The following is a 20,968-nucleotide window of genomic DNA, read 5'->3' as shown; positions in this document are numbered from 1 at the left end:
AAGCTTCCCATCACACTTAAGACACAGACCAAATTTCACTGCAGTGTTGGGTATGAAGGAGTGTGTAAAAGGGAAACGTCATCATCTCCATTGATAATCCTATTCTGGGTACGACATTCGACATTTCCCATATTATGTCAAATGCAATGTGAATGCGGCTGCAGATCTTCGCTTCCAATTGCACAGCAGTTAACCTCTCCCTATAAAGGTGTCTGTTCCTTAACTACAAAGCTCTTCATGTATCCTAGGCTGGCCTCCAACTCTTGCTGATCCTCCTGCCTCAGCCTCCCAAGGACTGGGATTGCAGGCGTGCAACATTACTCCTGGCCCCTTGCTTTCTTCTTGCCTCATCTTTTTCTGCCTCCCTAAATCTGCTCAAGCAACCATCACAGATATACCACTGTCCCTGAAATGAAAACACTAAGATTCTCTTAGAGCTTGAGCGCCCCAAACACCACAGCATTTGATGAGGCCAGTTTGAGAAACCTTGATGGAGAACTTGCAGCTGCTTTTGCCATTTGCAAAGAACCAGAAGGATGCAGATTGCCTGGATGATGTGAGGGATGTCAGCCATTGTGTGTAAAAATACGCTGTTTGTTTGGCTTTAGCTTTTATATTTCCATGCTTTATTATATGGGTTTCAACATTTTGAAATATTTATTTTTCAGAATACGCTGAGACTTCAAATCACTCGGTCAAATCACCTATAACCATTTTCTAGGATGGCTAGTATTCAGCTCAAATGAAACATTTCTTTGAGTGATTAGTACTTTTGACATGAAATGCATGCTTTCTTTTATACAGTGACCCTGATTTCTTACCAGATCTACTTCTTGCCATCCCCCCCTCAATGGTTTCTGTACCCTTTTTTTGTATTTGGATTTCCTCGTAGATGATGAATGGAGATAGCTCCTTTAGGGTTTCTTTTGTTTCTCTCTCTTTTTTTTTTTTGTTTTGAGACAGGGTCTCACTGTGTAGTTCAAGCTGGCCTTGAACTCACTCTGTAGTCGAGACTGGCCTTGAACTCATGGCAATCCTCTGGCTTCAGCCTCCAAATGCTGGAATTATAGGCATGCACCACCAAGCCTAGCCTTCCACTAGGTTTCCATTTCACGTGCTAGGTACCATTTATCTCACAGCAAAAGTCCTTCCATTTGAGAATACTTTAGACAAGGTAAAGTAAACTGGTAGTAAACGTGATAGAGGCCAGTTTCCTCACCACCAGACACAGGACCTCTCCGCTGGCAGGGCTGCAGAACGATTCCTGAGCGCTTGCCTTCTCCAGTCTTTTATGTGAAAAGAAACTGTAAACAAATGAAATCTATAAACTGTCTGGGCCCACATTAATCATTCTCTTGTCTTGGAATAGAATTTTAAAGGCCACTTGATTTATGACACTGTTTGCCCTGCCCTGAACTGCTTCATGTGTACACCTACTAAAAGAGCACAGGGCCTAATTTATTTACTCAGTCTTGATTAATAATTGCTGTGTTCGTCAACCCCTTCAGATTTCTCTCTGTTTGATTCAGAGATTTGTAGAGATTGGTCTTTGAACTCCTTTGCTGGAAAGATGCTCTCCAATGCCCTAATCAATCTCAAAATGTGCATGTGTGTTTATTTTTAAAATGAAAACGTGCAAGATAATGATACCAAACTGACATCATGTACCCTGACTCTGTGGTTGTTTGTGTCTGAGGAAAAAACCGAACCTGTTTCTGATTAAACATGTTGTCGCCTTCAGGTTCCCTTTGCGATGTGCCCATTTTCTAATTAAGGATGGAGATACTCTTGCAGTTTCTCTTTGTCACACATTCATCACCATGTGATTTTTATAAAATAGTGATAATCATACTTGCAGCATGATAGCATGAAAATTAATTGAAATTGTATATGTGAAAGTACTCCATGAAGTGTAAATGTTATACAAGTGTCAAAGGACACAGCTATGTGAAATAAGATATCATTACAAATCTTCTCTGCATTTTGCCACATACGCTATGAGGGTATTTGATTTTGAGTGTGATGCCCCTGAACCTTAAAGTAATTTAACAGAAACACATTTTTCGGTAAAGGAATTATAGATACACTTTTCATTTCATTTAAATACAGCGACATGGAACAGTGTGTACGATGTGAGGGGCTTTTGTAATAACTTCTAGGAGATTGCCTGGGCATTGTACAGACCCTCAGTTATTAAATGTAAGGTCGGATTTAGGCTCTCAGAGCTCTGACTTTCCCAAGGGCAGGACTTAGACATTTGGAATTCTGTACTAAGCCATTTATTAAACTTTGTTTTATGTGAAGCCATCTTTTCATGTAAAACAATCACCTTTCACCTGCAAGGCATCTCATAAATTATATGGGAACATTTCCTTAATGATAGAGTTAAATGTTCACATAAAAAACATGATGTCAATAGAGCTAGGTCCAGTTCATGCTTGAAGAAACCCATGTTTCAAGATCCAATAGTATTCCACACAAGTTCTAAGAGTATTCCTACCCTATAATTTTATTCCAGATCATAAAGTTGTCTAATCCACTTTAAATTTTACATCCAGCTATTTTAATTTCCATTTACTTCCTTACATAAGGCTGCCTTTTAAATTTCATAATTATAGGGAGAACACCCAGGACAGAACCTTGTGCTGACTTGCAAAGTTTTTTATGTGAAAGACCGAACAAAGACTAATAAAGAAACGACAAGATTCAAGTCTTAAATCTTCTGGTTTTCTCATTCTTTGTAATAAACAACACACTGAGTAGACCCTAAAAGAATATTGAGCTATCTGGGATTGTAGCTCTATGCTGCCTCATTGATACACACCCACGCATGGATGGACCTCAGATCTCCTGGGTTTCTAGAATTGAGCAAACCATTGGCTTCTTTTGGTAATGATCACTTTCTATTCAGCCCTGACTCTATGATTGGCCAGTAAGCAAAGCTTTTATGAGGATCCTATGCTCTCTCTCTGCCTAACTTCAAACCTAATAGTGCCCATCCCTAACCCTTCTCATCACTACCAGTTCTCCAGGGCTAGGCAAGTGTCAGTGACGTCAGGAAGCAGTACAGTCAGTCTGTTTCTGCTGCCGTGTGGAAGCACAGGTGTCTTTGTGATCTCCTCACTGACCTGGTCTCAGGAGCATGGGCCCCTTCAGTCTCCCTGCCTCGTGTATGCTTCCTTTTTTGTCCTTGCCTTAGGGCTACAGGGTGTCACTTTTGAAAGTCATGGGAGCCACAGAGGATGGCCCAGTAAAAAGTCATGTTATCTAATTTCAGTGGAGTCTTTGTTATTTTTGCCAAGCAATCCCCTGGTTACCACCCTTCCTGGTAGTTTTACTTTAAAAATAAGCTTACTGGACTTGGGTCCTCCCTACTGACTTCATGACTGTAATCTTGATTGGGGTAGAAGTACTTTTCCTCATTCTCAATTTGTTTCTATGTGACAGGACTTCCCATTATTATAATGTTCCTCCTCTCTCCAGCCCTTTATTTCTTCTTGAGCGGGACTGTTTATCTGCTTGGAGTTTGGGGACCAGGCCACTGGCATGCTCTTCTTTTTCTCTGTAAACGTTAGCTGCCTGCAAAGAACATGGCTGTTGCTTTGTCCCGGTCACATGGAGCCTTGTGGGGAGGCTGACTTCCTGTGGGAGGCGAGGCTGCAGTGACTACTGCTGTCTGTGACTGAGTGGGCGTGCTTGATTCCAGGTGTGGATTTGGCAAGAACTGAACCACAGTCTCTACCGCAATTTTTATTATTAATAAAGCTGAGTTTTAAAAACTTTCTTTCTGCATGATGTCTGCATCTATCTCTAGTTCTCAAAGTCAGATGAGGAACAAGAATGTTATTCACGGGGGACATTAAAGCTTCAATACTTAATTCCACCCCTTCCTATCATCCAAGTAGCCTTGACTCCTATTACTGTATAAGATGCAGACATTCAGCTAGGCTCTTCTCCCAGCGTCTCTACCATCACTGCATGCTTGTATTTCTATGACCTTTGTATCAGAGATATTATCCACTTTCTAAGATTGATCTCTCTTCCACTTCCTCTTCTAGTTACTGTCTTGTTCTTCTTATTAGGGCCTCTCTTACCAGTCCCTTCTATTCCTAGTCATGGGGAGAGGGTGTCAAATAAGATCTCAAAGCCATGAATTGACGCCTACAGGAAATCTATGATATTAACCCAAACATACAAATCTGATAAAAAAAAAAATCCCAGAAGGTTTTGGCAGAATCAGAATCTCCTGTTACAGACTTGGCTCATCTAACACCCATAATTTCTTAAATACAGGACCAACTACATTTAAAATATATAATGTATTGGGCTGGGGATTTAGCTCAGTGGTGCCGCCACCTGCCTCGAAAGCGCAAGGTCCTGAGTTCCATCCCCGGTACCAAAAAAAAAACAGTGTAAATTGTAGCCTATGTATTTTGAAATATCAGACATAATAATAATTATGTAAATAGAAGCAAAAGATGTAAAAAAAATCCTTATATTTTTAGGAGCAATATATACCACATTGTAAAAATTTAGACTAATATTAAAATCAAATATTAAGTTTGGTGCTGGGGTTCCTTGAAGCCATGAAAAAAGGAAAACACACTGGATAACATAATTCTCATTATTTAAGACAAGGAAGTCAAATATCTGACAAAGTTTTGTCAGGAAAGATTCTTTCGAACCTGATTGCTCTTGAGCCAGTCAGTATAAGAGTTACTGAACCACAGAGAGAACAAGGGTGGATTTTCAGAGAGGACCCTGAAGCTCCAACTGATATGGACAAACATTACCAGGTATTCGTCGAGTATAATGATGGAATGTTCAGATGGACGGACAAGTTCTACCTTGGTTAAGCGGCAGAAGTCATCTGTCAGATGTTCTCATCCTACCAGCCTCGGTTGTCTAATGATATCCCTGTGAGCAAAGAGGCATTGCCTGCCAGCACCCACCCTCGTTTTGATGTTGCTGATATTAAGCATTTTTCCTGGCGATTATGGAAGCACAATTCTTTGCATCTTGAGATTACGCCTTGTTTCTAACAGGAAAACCAATGTTTTGAACCTAGAAAGAACACAGGTTTCTTTTTTCTCTTTTTTTCAGATATTCTTTGAGAGAACAGACTGAAGATAGGATAGAAATTTATATTTGAATCAGGAGGCAAATTTAGAGCCATTCTTTCATTCAAAAAAATCTGGTTCTTGGGCTGGGGATTTAGCTCAGTGGTTTCGCCACCTGCTACGCAAGTGAGTTCGAACCCTGGTACCAAAAAAAAAATCTGATTCTTGCTACATGAAGATGTACATCATCTGGGAATATCATGGTGGACAAAACCCAGACATAGTGCCTTTCTTCATAGAGCATAGGGCCCAAGGGTCCTGACCCAATCTGTTATGAGGTAGTTAGAGAAGTTTTCCATGAGGAACTGGCATCTGAGCAGAGACCCAAAGGATGAGCCTGACAGAAAGGAGAGGTATCAGACAGAGAGATCAGCACATGCAAAGACCCTGTAGTAGGAAGGACAAGGTGCTTTGAGGAAATAAAAGTAGGCAAGGACAGAATACAGAGCTGGAGGAAGAGGACAGTCCAGAGTAAGACTGGAGAGATGGCAGAGCCCTGTAAGCCTGACTGCAGTGGACGAGGGCACAAGGGTGGATTAGAGACTACAGAATGCAACCTGGATTGAAAGAGGATGAATATAGAGGGCTAGGAAGGGGAGCTATAGGAATGGAGGTCAAACATGAGGGAAGCTTGTTCTAGTTTACTGGGTGGTGGCAGAGATGAGAAGAAGGGCATGGCCATGATTTACCTGAAAGGGGAAGGAAACAAAAGTTGATGACCATTAGTAGGAAGAGGTCCAGGTAGGCACGCTGGGCTGGGCTTTGGGTCAGACACTCTGCTGTAACCCCGTGTGGTGTTAGCGCTGAGCCACACTGCAGATCTCTTATTGACAGACAAACATTCAGTCTTACAAAATGTTCACATTTTATGACAAAAATAAATGGTGCAGTTGTTACAATTTTGTGTGCAATTTCCAAACATTAGGAGAAAGCCATGGATTTGGTTCCCACGAAAAGGGATTCAACGTACCCTGCATGGAGGAGCATGACCAATGTGTGAACGTCCTATAGGAACATGTTGGTGAGACTGAGTCATGAGACTCACTGGCTCAGGTCTGAAAAGGTTCTTAGACAACAGGAAGACAGGAAAGGGACCGATGCTGTCCTAATCAGATCCTGCCATCTAATGGTGGGAGAAAGCATGAAAATCACCAAATGGTAAATGGTGAGACAGAAAATAAACTAATTCAATATAGAACAAAGGTTAAAGAATTAACAAAATGGCCTGAATACTCAAAAGTCTGATTTTAAAAGTAATAATAGGTAGCCTCACAAGCTGAATGTCCTGAGTTCTATCCTCGGTACCAAAAAAAAAAGTAATAATGGGCTCCCAAGTTTAGGTACAGATAGCTAGTTTTTTTCCCATTCTTCCATGTTATCCTTTTCTCTCTAGCTGGCCTGGCTAGGACGGAAGGAAAGCTCCCCATCCCCAAACTTCCTTCTCTTTTTGCCTTCTGCCTTCACCTGTGAGTCAGCTAGACAAGGTCAACAAAGGGAAATGGAAGGGCAGGAATGTACTCCCATTGCCCCTGGGGATTTCGGCCAAGGAAAACAGGAAGTAACATGTTTTTATTGCCCTGCACACTTTCATTCCTGTTACGTGAGCATACAACCCCAAGAGAAAAATGCAATTTGGTAGAGACCTGATAGCCACATTCTTGGAACCTTGGTAAGAATGGTAAAAATTCAAACAATGCTAGGGGCACACAGAGCAAAATAAAACACAATTTCCATTGTAAATGACTGGCTGTGATTACACTCAAATTAATGTCTAACTAAAAAGTAGAAATTTTAGATGGTCTCCATGGTATAGTGTATCTTACAGAGAAATAACTTTTATATTTTGAAAGTGTAGTAGTTACCGTTAAAAGTCAAATAAATGTTTCAAAGTTTTATTATGAACTTATACGTTATGAGAGCCAAATAGAGGTGCTCAATATTTGTGGCTGGTTGGGCTTGGTTGAATTATAAAGTGACTGGGGCTAGAAGGGGAGAGGGGCCACCTTCCGGCATCATTTCTCCTCCTGTGGGCTGGGGCAGACAGAGCCAAGGGCCTGGACATGCCCTGGGGAGACACTGTGAAGTCTTTTGCAATTGTTGGGCTATTGATTGGTGATCACCTGCTGAAAGATCTTTTTGAAGTCCTACCTTGGTTTGTGTTCCTCACTATACATGTGTCTGTATTAGAAAGCTTTAATTCTGAGTATTTAAGGATATAAAGATGGCCTAGAATCCTCCCTGGCATTTATCCTCCCTGCTCATCCTTTTATCATATTGCTAACGTCTTTTGAGCAATGTATTATCAATTATTAAGATCTTTAGCAAACATACATTGCTTTTGTAAAGCAATAAAGGCTCTCAAAAGTCATAATTTTTAAAAATGTAGATAGTGCTGGGCGTGGAGGTGAACGCCTGTAATCCTAGCACTCAGGGGGATTGGTGTGAGTTCAAGGACAGCCTGAACTACATATAGAGAACCTGTCAAAAAAAAAAAAAAGTGAAGATTGTTCTTGTCTACGCTTTATGAGTAACTCTTTCCCAGCTCAAGGTAAGGCAAAACTACAGTTCAGAAAATGTCATCGTGTCTGTCCCTGCCTGACCCGCGTTCATTTATCAAAACATCTACTGATTCACACACATTATGCTGATTTTGCTGGGTACTGAAGATGTAAAAGTGTCTGCAAGGCAAATCCCACCCTAATTTAGAGACTTGCACTGTTACCGGGGGTGGACACCCACTTCCTATCCCCCATTCCCAGGTCTTGCTCTCATGAGGGCACAGAGGAGGGAGCATTTAGCCAAGCCCTGTGAGGTCAGAAAAGGTGCGTCAGAGGAGCAGCAAGAGGCTAGGCAGGAGAGGAGCTCCCGACCTTGCCAGGCAAAGGGAAGATGTGCAACGTGGGGAGAAAGATAGCTTCCTGAAGCTGACTCGCCTCTCCATTATTGCAGGACTCTGGGTACCGCTCCTCGCCCCCCCGCCGGGGTGAGAGTGGGCAAGAACTGTCTGCCAGGGTTTTGGGTGGTTTTTTTTTGGAGGGGGAGCTAATATTACCATTAAATGTTATTCCTTTCTACTTGCAATACACATTCATCACCTAGGAACTTTGACACTATATGGGGGGAAAACTAGTTAAAACCCCAAGTCTGAAAAACAGGAGAACTCTGAATGAATGCTGAGTTGAACTTTGGCATCCCCCTTAAGAGTGGGCTGCAGGGGTCCCCAGACCCTCAGCCTAGGCCTTGCAGGGCGCACCTCTCGCAAGTGACCCGGATGCGCTCGTTGCTGGACGACTGCTGCTCGTCCTCCTTCCCACGGAAGTGCTCCTGCACACACTGCTCCTCGAACTCATGCAGCCTCTGCAGCTCCTCCTCGCTGAGGAACAACTCTGCAGAGGGAGAAGTGTTGGTCACATGAAAACAGATCCCGGGAGGATCCATTTAGTTGCATCATTGGGAATTTCACAGCCAGATTTCAGTTAAACTCCTTCCACCATTTGTAAACAGTTTCCTGACTACTCCACTTGGTTAACATCCAAGAGCCTGTCAAGGGCAGCAAACATCTTTCTACTGGAACAAATCGACTCACTTTTTAATACAAAAAGAAAAAACAAAGCTAAATGACATCTACTGGGACAGTGAAATCAATATTTTCTGAAAACCCTTTTGCATATGTTTTATAGAGTTCAGTAGGTAGCATTATTTTCTCACCCACTTTAGATACAACAAATTAAAACGTTTTGAAAGGAACTTTGGATTTTTATAGAAAGGTATATACAAGAGATACTAAGTACCTCAACTTGTAAACTCCATGAGCTGGACTTCAGTGATGTTAGTCACTAATAAAGGGTCAAAGCTAGAATAGAATCCACACAAAATAACAAGTATTCCAAAAAGCATAGCAGTTGGAATGTTGGATTTTTCGCATAAGTAAGTAGTTCAGTGAGACTTATATGAAGGTACCCAATTGGAACACAGTTTTTGACATTAGCTCCAAATAGAAGAATTCTGGACATACTCAATCCACGATCCCGTTCTTCGTGGTCTCCTTGTCTTTTTGCCCTGAAGCGACTGCTGAGACGCATAATGATTATATAGATATGGCTTAGAATGATCATCGGAGGGGGCAGGACAGGCCTGTCATGAAACGTCATGATCAGTTGATATCGCTGGAACTTCCACACTTGGTTGGATATTGACTTTACTTCAAAGAATGTGTTGCTTTAAAGAGAAAACATTTTCACAGTTGGTTATATTACTTTCTGTAGTGATTTCCTTGAGCAATCAAGTTACAATGAAATTTGACAACATCACAAAATGGCCTTTAGTCCAGTTGATACCGATTCCTTGATTATCTATTTTTCGATTGTTTATCTACCAATGTGTATTATCTATGCTCAATGACATTTCACTCATATAAATAATTGAGTTAAGTATATTAAATTGGTGGACACTATTTTCTTAAGAAACCACACCACAGTCTATTGGTTCATATGCTCAGGAATTTTATTTTGTATATGTAAATGTGTATGTCATTCAACGAAGCATTTGGAAATGTTAAGAATTTCAACTCAAACAACTAAATGACTACTTTCCTGTAATGGAACTGATTAGTTATTGAACTTCTTGATTGAAGGTGTGTTATTTTGGATGTGAGGTAGGCACAATCTGTTTTAGCTTCCAACAAGAGGCAGTGAAACAAAGTTTGCATTAACTGCAAACACTGGGACCTTAGGAAAGCCAGTTACAGTCCAGGGACTAGTTTTTCCATCTCTCAAGCCAGGAGTTGGAACCAGGTTCTCTCCTACATCCTGTTCAGTTCTAGGATTTTATATTGCTAAGAAGGATCTCTTTCCCTCATATTTTTCATCTTAGAAGCTAAAATATTTTTTAACATTTATTAAGCATGGTCAACATAATCAACACATCATACAAATGGGCAATTTATATAAGAAACTTGATTTAATAATTTAAGCGATTTCCCCAGGCCATTTTCTTTTATATTCTATAAATGAAAAAAGATATTTTATATAATGTCATAGTAATAGTGACAGTGTTTGAAATTAATATTGCTTTCTGTGTCTCTGCTAATGAATGAAATACTCTCTGCCTCAGAAGACTTTGAACGAAAATATTTGCACTAGAGTAAAATATTAACCATGATTAAATTTAAATGTATTGAAATGTCAGCTTCTGATTTATGAATCTATTAAGGCTGATTAAGGTTGCCCAAAAAAGACTACAGAAATTCTACCCACTTAAAAGCCCTAGTGAACTTCTCTGCAAAGATATGGTAGTTGAGAGGTTTCTGAGATTAAACTGAAAATCTGTAAGACCATGAATAACAACCACAGGATCCTGAGCTGTGACACATACTTGAAAACAGCGATCAGCAGGTTGACCAGCAGGATGTTGGCTACTAATAGATAACAGGCCATGAGAGCAGGTGTGAGCCAGGCACCAGGGATGCAGGGGGGGAGCCGCTTGCCGTCCTCATCGTAGAGATTTTCACCACAAGGGGCTGAAAGAAAAGTTCATCTTTTTGTGCTTCCTTTTCATAGTTAGTGAAAAGAATACTATCTGTTATACACATTCTTAACATTTTTAATATGATGAGGAGCATCCATTCATACAAAGAAGATGGTTTTTAAAAACTTCATGTCTACACTCAGTCATTCTTGGTCATATTTGCATATTTTCCCATTTCTTTATTGTTTTTCTTACATAAAAGTTCTTAATGATTTAAATAGAAATCTAAAATCTATTTTTATGGTGTCTTCCTATATTGTTATCTATTAGAAAGTTATCATGTCTTCTAGTTATTTAACATTAGCTTATGTTGTCTTCTAGTTGTTTCCTTGGTTACATTTGTACATTGAGTTTGAAAATAATTTTGTTCTGAGATGGGTGAGGATCCTCCCTACTCGCTCAAATCAACTGTTTTGGGATCTTGTTTGAAAAATAATCTTTCTCTTCTGCTCATTTGAAATGCCACTTTGATCACAGGAGATCTATTTCCCAAAGGAAAAAGTAGGATGGTTTCAACATTGAATTTATAGTCTTCTTATTTTTACTTGCAATTTTAAAAAGTATTGACACCAGAAAACAGAAGTCATATTTGAAAACATTACAACACTTTCAGTATGCAACTAGAGAAAAACTACTTAATAAACACATTTCATGAACTAAAATAATCAATTCCATGCAACTTACGATTAATTTCCATGGCGTACACTATACAGTGATTGGAAAGCAGGAATTTTGTTTGGTTTTTTTAGTTATGATAGGAGGGGAGGAAAGAAAAAAAGATGATAGTTGAGAGAAAAGTAAAACAAATGATTTAACAACACAAGGACTATTTTGTTGTCAAGAAATGCTAAAACTTCAAGCTTGGGATTCAAGCATTCACACTTAGAAACAATGCTCTGTTTAGAAGAATTGTACATATTATTTATTAATCCTAGGAAAAGTATTTCATGAATATTTATTTTACCATATGTCATAAGCAACGGTAAAATCTCACTAGTTAAAAATATTGTGAAAAAGATTTGATGTTACCAGCAGATGATCATTTTAACTTACAGGATAATAAATCAAGCATTCTGTATATCCCAACACAAAGATCTCATAAACACAAATAGTACAAAATTATCATGTAGTAGATCAAGAAATGAAAGCCAACATTTCAGGGTGTCACCGAACATATTATAGTTCTAAAGTTACCATTTATCTTCTCTCATTATCCAATTTAATTTTTAAAAGACAACAAAAATATTACAGCCTATGTCTGGAGTTCAGGAACTCTTAAGGAAATTTGGGTGTTTACTTAGGCTAATATACTCTGAAATCAAATCAAATTTTTAACTTTCTGTTTACTCACCTACAAACACATCCAATAGTTGGCTTATGTGATACTTGTAAAAATAATGTGTTGGGAATCATAGTAGAAAAGCTAGAAAGAATGTAATGCATGAAGCTGTTACCAGTCTAATCTAATAGAAATCCTGACCAGCCTTGTGATTCCTGAGGGAAGCGAATGTTCAAACCTTATATTCCCAAACAGCAGAACTCTGAAAGCAGCACACACGCTGTTATACCGGATGCTTTATGATGAAATACATCATACAAATGAAAATATTGGTACTGATATGAAAATGGGACTGAACTGCGATGTTTGCAAAAACATTTGAGTTTCCCATCTCTACAACACAGGAGACTCTGATCCACAGCTCAGATAGCAGGAGACCAAGAGTTTCTGGGGACCAACGGGTTTCTGGGGAACAGAAAGAAACTCCTTTCTTTTCCTTACATCCAGATTATTGTTCACAGTAAAAAAGTAGCACTATTGTGTATATTTGTTGAATCATCACATTGGACACCATAAATATTTTGAATTATTATGTGTTACCTAAAAAATAAAATACTGAAAAATAGCACCAGAAGTGAAGAAGTGGCTATCTAGGTGGCAAATGGGCTTTGATGGCTAGAAGAAGATGATAGGAGACACGAGTTTCCCTGCTTGTACTGTTTCATTCTACCGCAATAACACAACTGGGTTTTTCCTAGAGTAAAAACATATGGAGATGAAGAAAAACTAGGATACTGGCCTCGTAGTATGCTCAGTAAGTCCGACTTAAGAGAAGTGAGACTCAGAACTCTAGTGAATGACTTTTCAAGTAAAAGAAATGACTGCTGTCTCACAATCTACATTCCATATTCTATTCTTATTTCTTCATAAAGTAATTCAATGCCTATGGCAGAATAAAAAATACTTTATTTCCAAATTAATGCACACTCTTCCATTAATTTGGAGCTGATCATCTGCCTCAGAAGCAGGGAAGAGAATCTTACTATGAATTCTATTCTTACGGTCTATCTGGTCTGCAAACACCTCTCCGTAGATCATCCAGTAGGGCATGTAGAAAATGTTCCGGGCCAGTTTCCAGGAAGGCTTCTCCTCTGGGTGTAAAATGGCCTGACGGGCTACTCCGAAACTCATCAGCACAACTAGCATGATGACCACGAAGTACAGCATGTCGATCATCTGAGTGGGGAGATCAGAGATCTCTTACCGTCTTGACTTATGGGCCAAATTCATATGGGTTCATTCAAGGCTTCACAATTGCTGATTTAATTAGGATTAAGAAATCTTGCTTTCTCTTCCTTCCTCCTCATCCACAAGCTACTAGTTTTTTCTTCTCCATGTAGTGCCTTCAGCTTATTCTACAGCACTACTGTCCTCATCTGCTCCTAATCCTTGTCTCTCCTCCACTGTTGCCCACTGCTCAGAATTTGGATCTGGAACGTGCCCCAGAGGCCAGTGTAGCAAGGGCTTGGCCCCCTGGTGGCACTGTTGAGGAGTGGCAGAACCTCTGAGAGGTGGTCCTTGAGGGAGGTCCTTAGGGCATGGAGGATGCGCCTCTGAGGGGATTAGAGGACCCGACTCCATCTTCTCTCCTCTTTTTGCTCTCTAGCTTGTGGGTTTGCTTGGTCAAGGATCTTGCTCTATGTGTTCCCTTGCCACAGACCCAAAGTAACAGGACCAATTGATCATGGACCAGAAACCTTAAAACTATGAACCAAAAATCCTTTTCTTTTCTTCTCTTTTTTGTGATGCTCAGGATTAAGCCAAGGGCTTTGTGCATGCTAGGCAAGTGCTTTCCACTAAGCTACATTCTCACCCCTTTATTTTATTCTGAGACAAAGTTTCACTAAGTTGCCTGGGCTGTCCATGAACTTGTAATCCTCTTGCTTCAGCCTCCCAAGTAGCTAGAATTACAGGCATGTGCCACTGCACCCAGCAAACCTTTTATAAGTTGCATTTTGTTGTAGTGACAAAAAGTGGACAAATACACCCTTAAATAGGTGTTCCTCTAGTAATTATAATCACCAATTGGGAAGAATTGTGAGAAAAGATTGGAGAAAATAAGAAGTAAGAAGAGGATACACCAGGGGCTGGGGATTTAGCTCAGTGGTTCTGCCGCCTGGCTCTCAAGAGCAAGGACCTGAGTTCGATCCCTGGTACAAACAACAACAACAGAAAAAAGCAAGAAGAGGATAATACACCTAAGAAGGTAAAAGGATAATAAATTAAGCATATACACCAACACTTATCCATTGTACAAATGGGTGACATTCAGGTTACTGTGGGTATTTAACTGGCATAATGCATAATTTTGAACATGCCTGAGTATAAGGGCTTTTACTAGAATTAACTAAACCATATTTTTTCCCTAGCTCAAAGCTACTTGCCCTCAAAAGAGTTATTTTTATTTATTTATTTTTTGGAACCAGTCCTAATGCTGAGGTTATTTTAGGTAGTATAAAGATGATTGGTTGGTTCATGTTCGTTTCATACTCTATGATCTGTTCTGGAGTAATTGTTTCCATGAATTTATCTTGGCCTATCGCAAGAAGTACCAGTGTCCACTCCAGGCCAGAGACCATGAGCCAAAGAGTAGATGCAGGTAGGGGAGGGACCCTGGGACCCCTTTATCTCTGGCTTCTACTTCAGTTTGGGATTTTTGCCATAAAACAATGGGAAGTAGATGTAACCTCACAGAATTTAAAATCTAGGCCCCTATACCAAAGAATGCTGAAAATGTTTCCTTTTTTTTTGGCACCAGGGATCAAATTTGGGTCCTTGCGCTTGTGAGGCAGGCGGTGGAACCACTGAACTAAATCCCCAGCCCCTGAAAATATGTTTCTAATCACCAAGATGTAAACATTTTGAGATATTTTATTTTGCCACTCAATTTCTATTGAATCAGAAAACTGCAGATCTCTTATATTCCAAGAAGGTGAAGCACACTCTTATAAAAGTTAGAGATATTTTCTACTTTACTGTCAAAATACACTCATTAGTAATAAATCAAAAATAATTTAAAAATGAAATTAAATGGTCATTCTACAGTTTAAATATGGTATCAAAAGAGAGTAGCTATTGATGTACATGTACATGTATAGGAATAGGTATGTATATATAGTGGGCCCGCAGCTCAAGTTTTCCTATTAGATTTTATTGTTATCAATGTGCAAGGAAACTATGTGGCTTAAAGCAAAGAACAATTCCTATAAGGAACCAGCTGCAAAAGAAAGACCAAATAAAATTGAAGACACCACACTCAGGGCCTGGCCCGGTATACTAACCACAGCTGGAATATTTCCAGTTACTCATGGGGCATCACTACTAACCATCTTTCCAATCATCATCACATAGGGTCCCAGGTACTTGTTGACACCAAAGATGTCCAAGACACGGATGTACCAGAGGATAATGTCCACGCAATAGATAACCCGGCCATAGCCCATGTACGGCTGGTTCTGTAGGCGAAGGATTGCGCCAACCATGAACATGGAAATGGCCACGAGATCGGTGATGTTCCAATACTCCTGAAGCCAAACTTTTATTTTCTGGCTGAGTTTGCCTGGTTCTGACATGAGGATCTGAAAACAAATCCCAAAGAACAATAGACTGAGAGCTTCTTATTGGAAGCTTTGTCTTTTTAAAATCTCAGTAAGAAAAGACTTGTGGAACATTCCAGGGCATCTGATCCCTTTCCTGCTGAAAGCCTCCAAACACAAATGTTCACAGGCAGAGAGATATCTAGAAAGGGAAATTCCACAGAATCCTCTGTATTCTTAGATCCAGGGTTTCATAAACTATCAGGAAATGCCTTCTGAATTCTCTCCTTCTGGCCATAATTAAAGCAGCTGCCTTTTGATTTCTTTTCTAATTATTGGACCCATGCCTGTTGGCTCACATTCCAGACTTATAAAGGAGTAAAACTCTGGAGTCTTCCTATGACTCCTAGGTGGTCCTCCAGTGGGGCAACCTAGTGGGTGGAGACATCAGAGTGGGGCTAGGAAAAGTTGGTTTGCCAAATTCCTTTGCAAATTAAGAGAAGTCAGAGGGAGGTTGAACCAGATTTCCCCCTACTGGAGATACTATCCTTTCAAAATCATGACTGATTAGGAAGAGACTTCCGCAGAGTAGGGAAAGTACTTCAGCACGCAGCATGGCCCATCTCACACAGAGCCATCCTGATGAGCACAGCAGCAATGCTGCAACAGGCTGCTGTGCCAGGTGGAGCCCTTTAGTTCTGGAGATTGGGGGTAGAGCCCAGGATCCCAGGTGCAATGGCATGGTCGTTGCATATCTGGCAACATAGGGAGTTTTACTAGTTTAACAAGCTATGCAAACTGGGGATGTCTGCTCTGTCTTCTATAACTGGGGGGCAGCCTTTTGGGGGAAAGATTTTGCTCAGCACAATCACGATGGTAAAGCAGACCACTTGGGAATTTCCACTGGTAGCATCCTCAAAATTTGGATGGAGCCTCGCTGGAAAAGAAGGTAGTCATAGAAAAAGATAAGTTGTACAGTTTTAGATTCAGCATTCTTGGGTTCTCAAGCTCTCCTGAGACAGAGGCACCAAACTCCTTCCACCTAATGATGCCACCAGTCATTTTTCATTGCAGAGAGTGTCAACAGTAATTGCAAGACAATAATATTGATTCTGTATCAGCTGGCAAAAGGTTAGAAAAACTTGCTGTATACTTTTTCAATTCAAATGTGTGTTTTGCTGGGATATAAACATTCTCTTTATAGGTTAACATAGAGAATTCAAACTTGTTGATGACGTTAGAGAGAGAAATACCTGGACCCTATTCCCTCAGATACCTAAAGAAATGGCCTTCTTGGGATTCTATTTTAATTTAAAACCTCTGTGATATACAGGTCGTGTGTGATAAGACAGTATCTATTCTTTTTCAACACTTAGTGGAAATGCTCATTTGTAGTAGATGCTCCGGGTCACGACTGGGTCCTCTGAAGCCGTTCAGCAGGGACGCATGCCCATCTCAGTTCCTTTGGGTGCTGCCGTTAGACCCACGTCTGCCCCTCTGAGAAGTTTGCCCTTCACCATTTGGATCTAGCTCTCCTGTGGGTGCCAAACAACTGATATGAGTCCAAAACGCCACTCCTTTCTGTCAACGTGGGGCAGTTTCTGAGTGCCTAATCTACTTAACCCTGTAGCGTTATGTTGCAGACAGATTCTAACTGAAACCACACTGCATTCAGCTCCTTCCCCTCTCCTGGCCTGTGTCCTTTGTTTTCTCTCACCAAGAACCCTCTTCCCATAAAGCTCATGCACAAGAGGCCAAGTGTGCAGCATACAAGTGCACAGTGTGAGCCAAAGTTCCAAGTTCCAGCAAAAAATGCAATCCCGTGACCCTCTGTTTTTAGTTTCAGGTCCCAGAAAACTGAGCTAAAATTGTACCCACTTGTAGTAACTAGCTTATTTCAAGTAGCTGGTGGCATGTACAGACACTTTTAGTTGACCTGTTTTATTAGTAAATGTCATTTATTTTGCTTTGATTTTGAAATTCAGATTTAGTTGGAAGGAGAAGGCATGTACATCTGAGACAAGAGACCAGAATAAACGGGATGAAGACACTTCAAATGACAAATACCATGGCACTATCATTTGCATGAAATGCTTCTGCAATAAAATCTGGAAAAGGAATAATCACCTCACGTATTTTCTCTAGCGCCAGGCTCACAATGTAGGAGATGACAATCCACTCCTGGGGAGAGGGCCAGCCATCCATCTGCACCAGGATGACATAGTTAAATAGCAGGAGGTAGCCCAGGTATGATATCTGGAAGAAAGATGAGCTGTGAGCTGTGTCCTGGGGGAACAGCCTCAGGTGTTTGAAACTATTTTTGGGGTTGATGTATTCAAGACGAATTTTTGTTCCCAACTGGACTGACTTATTGGCAGGATACAGGACCTGACATTCCATTTTCTAGGTGCAAATATATTTCCTGGTGCTGTCATCCTCATGGGGGGACTTATGAAGTTGCAAAAATTATGAAACAGGGAAATTTCTATTTATTTAAAACAATGTTTATGATTCATAGTGATTACTACATAGGGAAACTTAAAAAAATGTATTGGTAGACATTGCAGTACATAATGTTTGCATTTATCTTGAGGATTAGGTCTATGTGCTTAACGTATCTTACCTTTTTTGTTCCCCTTCCCTTCCTCTCCTTACTCCCTCCCTCTGTCTCTGGGTCCCCTTCCTATTTGCAAAAGATCTAGCTCTTCCTTGTTTCCTTGTTGCATTTATTTTGTTTTATAAAAATCACTTATACTTTGGGAAAAACTTTTAATAGTTTGCTGGTGTGTCTTCTACATTCTTGGAAACTGGAAAATGTCACTTATTCCTCCCCACTTCACAAATTCCTCTCTTGACTCTCTCTGCTACTAATGGATGGTAGGAGAAGTTGGAAGAGAAGAGAACATGTGGATAAATCATCTACGCTGACCTAACCGTCCTCTCAGTTCCAGTGACAAGCCTGATACTCGGTAGGCATGAGAAGTTCCCTCACTTTTTGGCAGGAAAGGAAAGAGCTGGTTGAGTGAGGGTGAGGCAGGGCACATGGAACTGAGAAGTGGGGCGTGGGGAGGTTATCTGAAGGTGCCTGCCCCTGGCTGATTGTCCATGCAGCTGTGGAAACATCAGCTCTGGGGTCCTTCACTGGTCCAGGCCCTTTCTGAAGATTTGGAAGAGAGGTGCTAGCAATCATGTATTTGTGATTTGGCTGTTTTTTGTTTTTTTTTTAAAGATCCCCCTTCCAGTTGCCTAAATTTTGCTAGGTTACAGGGAAAATCCCTTGTATCCACTATTGGTAAGACAGGATGTGGTTTTCCCTGCTAAAATTGGAATTTGATTTCCAAGGTGAAGGTGTTGAGAAGTGGTAAGGCCTAACAGGAGGTATTTAGATCCTGGACGAGGAGCCTTTGTGAGCAGATTAGTGCCATCTCTCAGAGAGAGTGAGTTCTTGCTCTGGCAGGACTGGATCGATTATTTTGGGAAAGCACTTCTTCTGTCATTGGTGAGTAGTTATAAAGCAGGTCAGCTCCTTTGTCCTCTCTTCCTCTGCCACACATGCTTGCTGTCCCTTCAGTTTAGCATTATGAGTTGAACTGCCATGAGAGCCTCTCTGGAAAAACACTGTGCCAGTGACAGGGTCTTGGACCTCTAGAACTGTGAGCCAAATAACCCTTTTTCTTATATAAATGACCAGTGACAAGTATTCTGTTACAGAAACAGAAAGCAGCCCAGCACAACCATCTGTCCCTTACAGGAGGGCTAGTGCCAGAGTTCTCAAACTTTGGGCTGTCTTAGACTCCCCAGCAAGCTGTAAGTGTGTGGTGCCTTCTACCACATCCACAGAGTGCGTCCAGAGGTCTGGTGGGGCTGAAGATTGAGGAGACTGCACTGGGCTGTCAGCTCCTTGACTCTGCCCTGTTGGAAGCATCTGGGCTTGAGCACATACTCCAGGCCCTCACCTGGTGCTGACCAAGAAGAGATGGGCGGCAGTGGCTTCAACTGCATTATCAGATGTGACTTCCAAGAGGTTAGGTGTTCAGGGCCATAGCTGACCTTGAACACACTCTGCCCCCTGCCCACCCTCATTCATTGCCCATTCATCACCTGTACCCAGCACCCCATATCCCACCACCTGCTCCTCCCCAATCACTGGCGGAACCTTCTTCTCGTGGGCTATGGCTCGGACTTCAGGAGAAATACCGTCCCTTCTCTGTACTGACATGGGCGCCAAGGTGGCGTGTGTCTAGCTAGCCCTGCTGGGATTGCCTGTAGCTGGACTAGTTTCCCACAAAAACACTCCACCTGCTCCTGCTTCTTCTGCTCTTATCACCAGTGAATCACGCTCTCAACTGGTGGAGCCCTGGATACCAGAGGAGGCTGGAGAGGGGCTGCGCAGCTCAGTTTGGTGAGCACTGCAGAGCACAGAGATTTTGATTTGCTTCCCTATTGTAGGAGTTCATGATCTGGGTTCAGCCATGCTATAGTTTTGATATAGCCCAAAGAGCCATGTGTTACAGGCCTGTTCCTCAGTCCATGGTGTTACTGGGAGGTGGTGGGACCTTTAAGAGGTGGGGCCTAGTGGGAGGAAGTGAGGTCACTGATGCTGTGCCCTTGAAGGGGTTTGTGGACCTCAGGCCTTTCGTGTTCTCTTTCACTCCCTGGCCATGAGGTAAGTGGTTTTGCTCAGACATGTGACACCTTGCCATGAGCTTTTGCTTTGCTTCAGGCCCAAAAGCAACAGGGTCAATTGATTATGGACTGGCCCCTCCTGAACTGAGCACCTGAATAAATCTTTTCTCTTATTAGTTGATTACCTCAGGTATTTGTTATAGTGAAGGAAGCTGACTGACATAAGCCATATCCTTTTACCCTGCATTTAATGTAAAGTACCGCCTATGAGTTCACTCTTTAATTCACTGTTTATCTTTGTTAATTTTAAAATCAAATGGTATTTCCCTAAGTTTGTATTACTCAAGGGATTTAAGAATCTTTCTTCATAGGCAAACAGAATGTGACTAGTTTGCTTTATGAAATGATGTATTTGGAACCAGCATGGCCATATTCCTGTATACATATAAGTATATGACAAGATATTTCAATCCAATTCTAGTTAAAAATCTCAAGTAGTCCCAGTTTTGTTTTCATACTTCATTTTAATACAGTGAATTTTAGGCACCTTTTTAAGGCCTTGAAATTTTTTTGGTTCTGACATTTCTCGGTGTTTAAAACATACTGAATGGCAAATGCTGAGGAGGAAGCCTTACTGTGTAAAACCAGAACTTGACAATGGGCGCATTATAGAATTCACAGATCTTTGTTCCAATGGGAATACTTTTTTGCTTTTTGTGCTCATTCTCCTCATCCCCCTTTCTTGAGCTGGCATCTGCATTTGCATCCTGGAAAACAGAGAACAGCATATGGCAGGCAGGTTGCTGAGTGGGAAATGGAGC

General features: G+C 41.0%; 1 protein-coding gene across 1 annotated transcript in view; it reads right to left on the bottom strand.

Moving 5' to 3' along the window:
* The window catches only part of Trpm1 (transient receptor potential cation channel subfamily M member 1), a 116,677-nt gene that overhangs the window by 10,014 nt on the left and 85,695 nt on the right, over nt 1-20,968 (bottom strand). The window contains exons 19-26 of the mRNA XM_087188191.1: nt 20,783-20,914; nt 17,649-17,777; nt 15,312-15,563; nt 12,969-13,161; nt 11,331-11,351; nt 10,494-10,638; nt 9,136-9,338; nt 8,374-8,506 (exon numbers count right to left, since the gene is read on the bottom strand). Coding sequence (XP_087044317.1) covers nt 8,374-8,506; nt 9,136-9,338; nt 10,494-10,638; nt 11,331-11,351; nt 12,969-13,161; nt 15,312-15,563; nt 17,649-17,777; nt 20,783-20,914 — 1,208 coding nt within the window. The remainder of the gene's footprint in view (nt 1-8,373; nt 8,507-9,135; nt 9,339-10,493; nt 10,639-11,330; nt 11,352-12,968; nt 13,162-15,311; nt 15,564-17,648; nt 17,778-20,782; nt 20,915-20,968) is intronic.

This window comes from Heterocephalus glaber, unplaced genomic scaffold (assembly GCF_053883595.1).
Source record: "Heterocephalus glaber isolate CG9 unplaced genomic scaffold, H.glaber_assembly_v1.0 deba00001531, whole genome shotgun sequence".
Lineage (NCBI taxonomy): Eukaryota > Metazoa > Chordata > Mammalia > Rodentia > Bathyergidae > Heterocephalus > Heterocephalus glaber.
The sequence above is the reverse complement of the archived record's forward strand: the minus strand, read 5'-3'. Positions and strand labels throughout refer to the sequence as shown.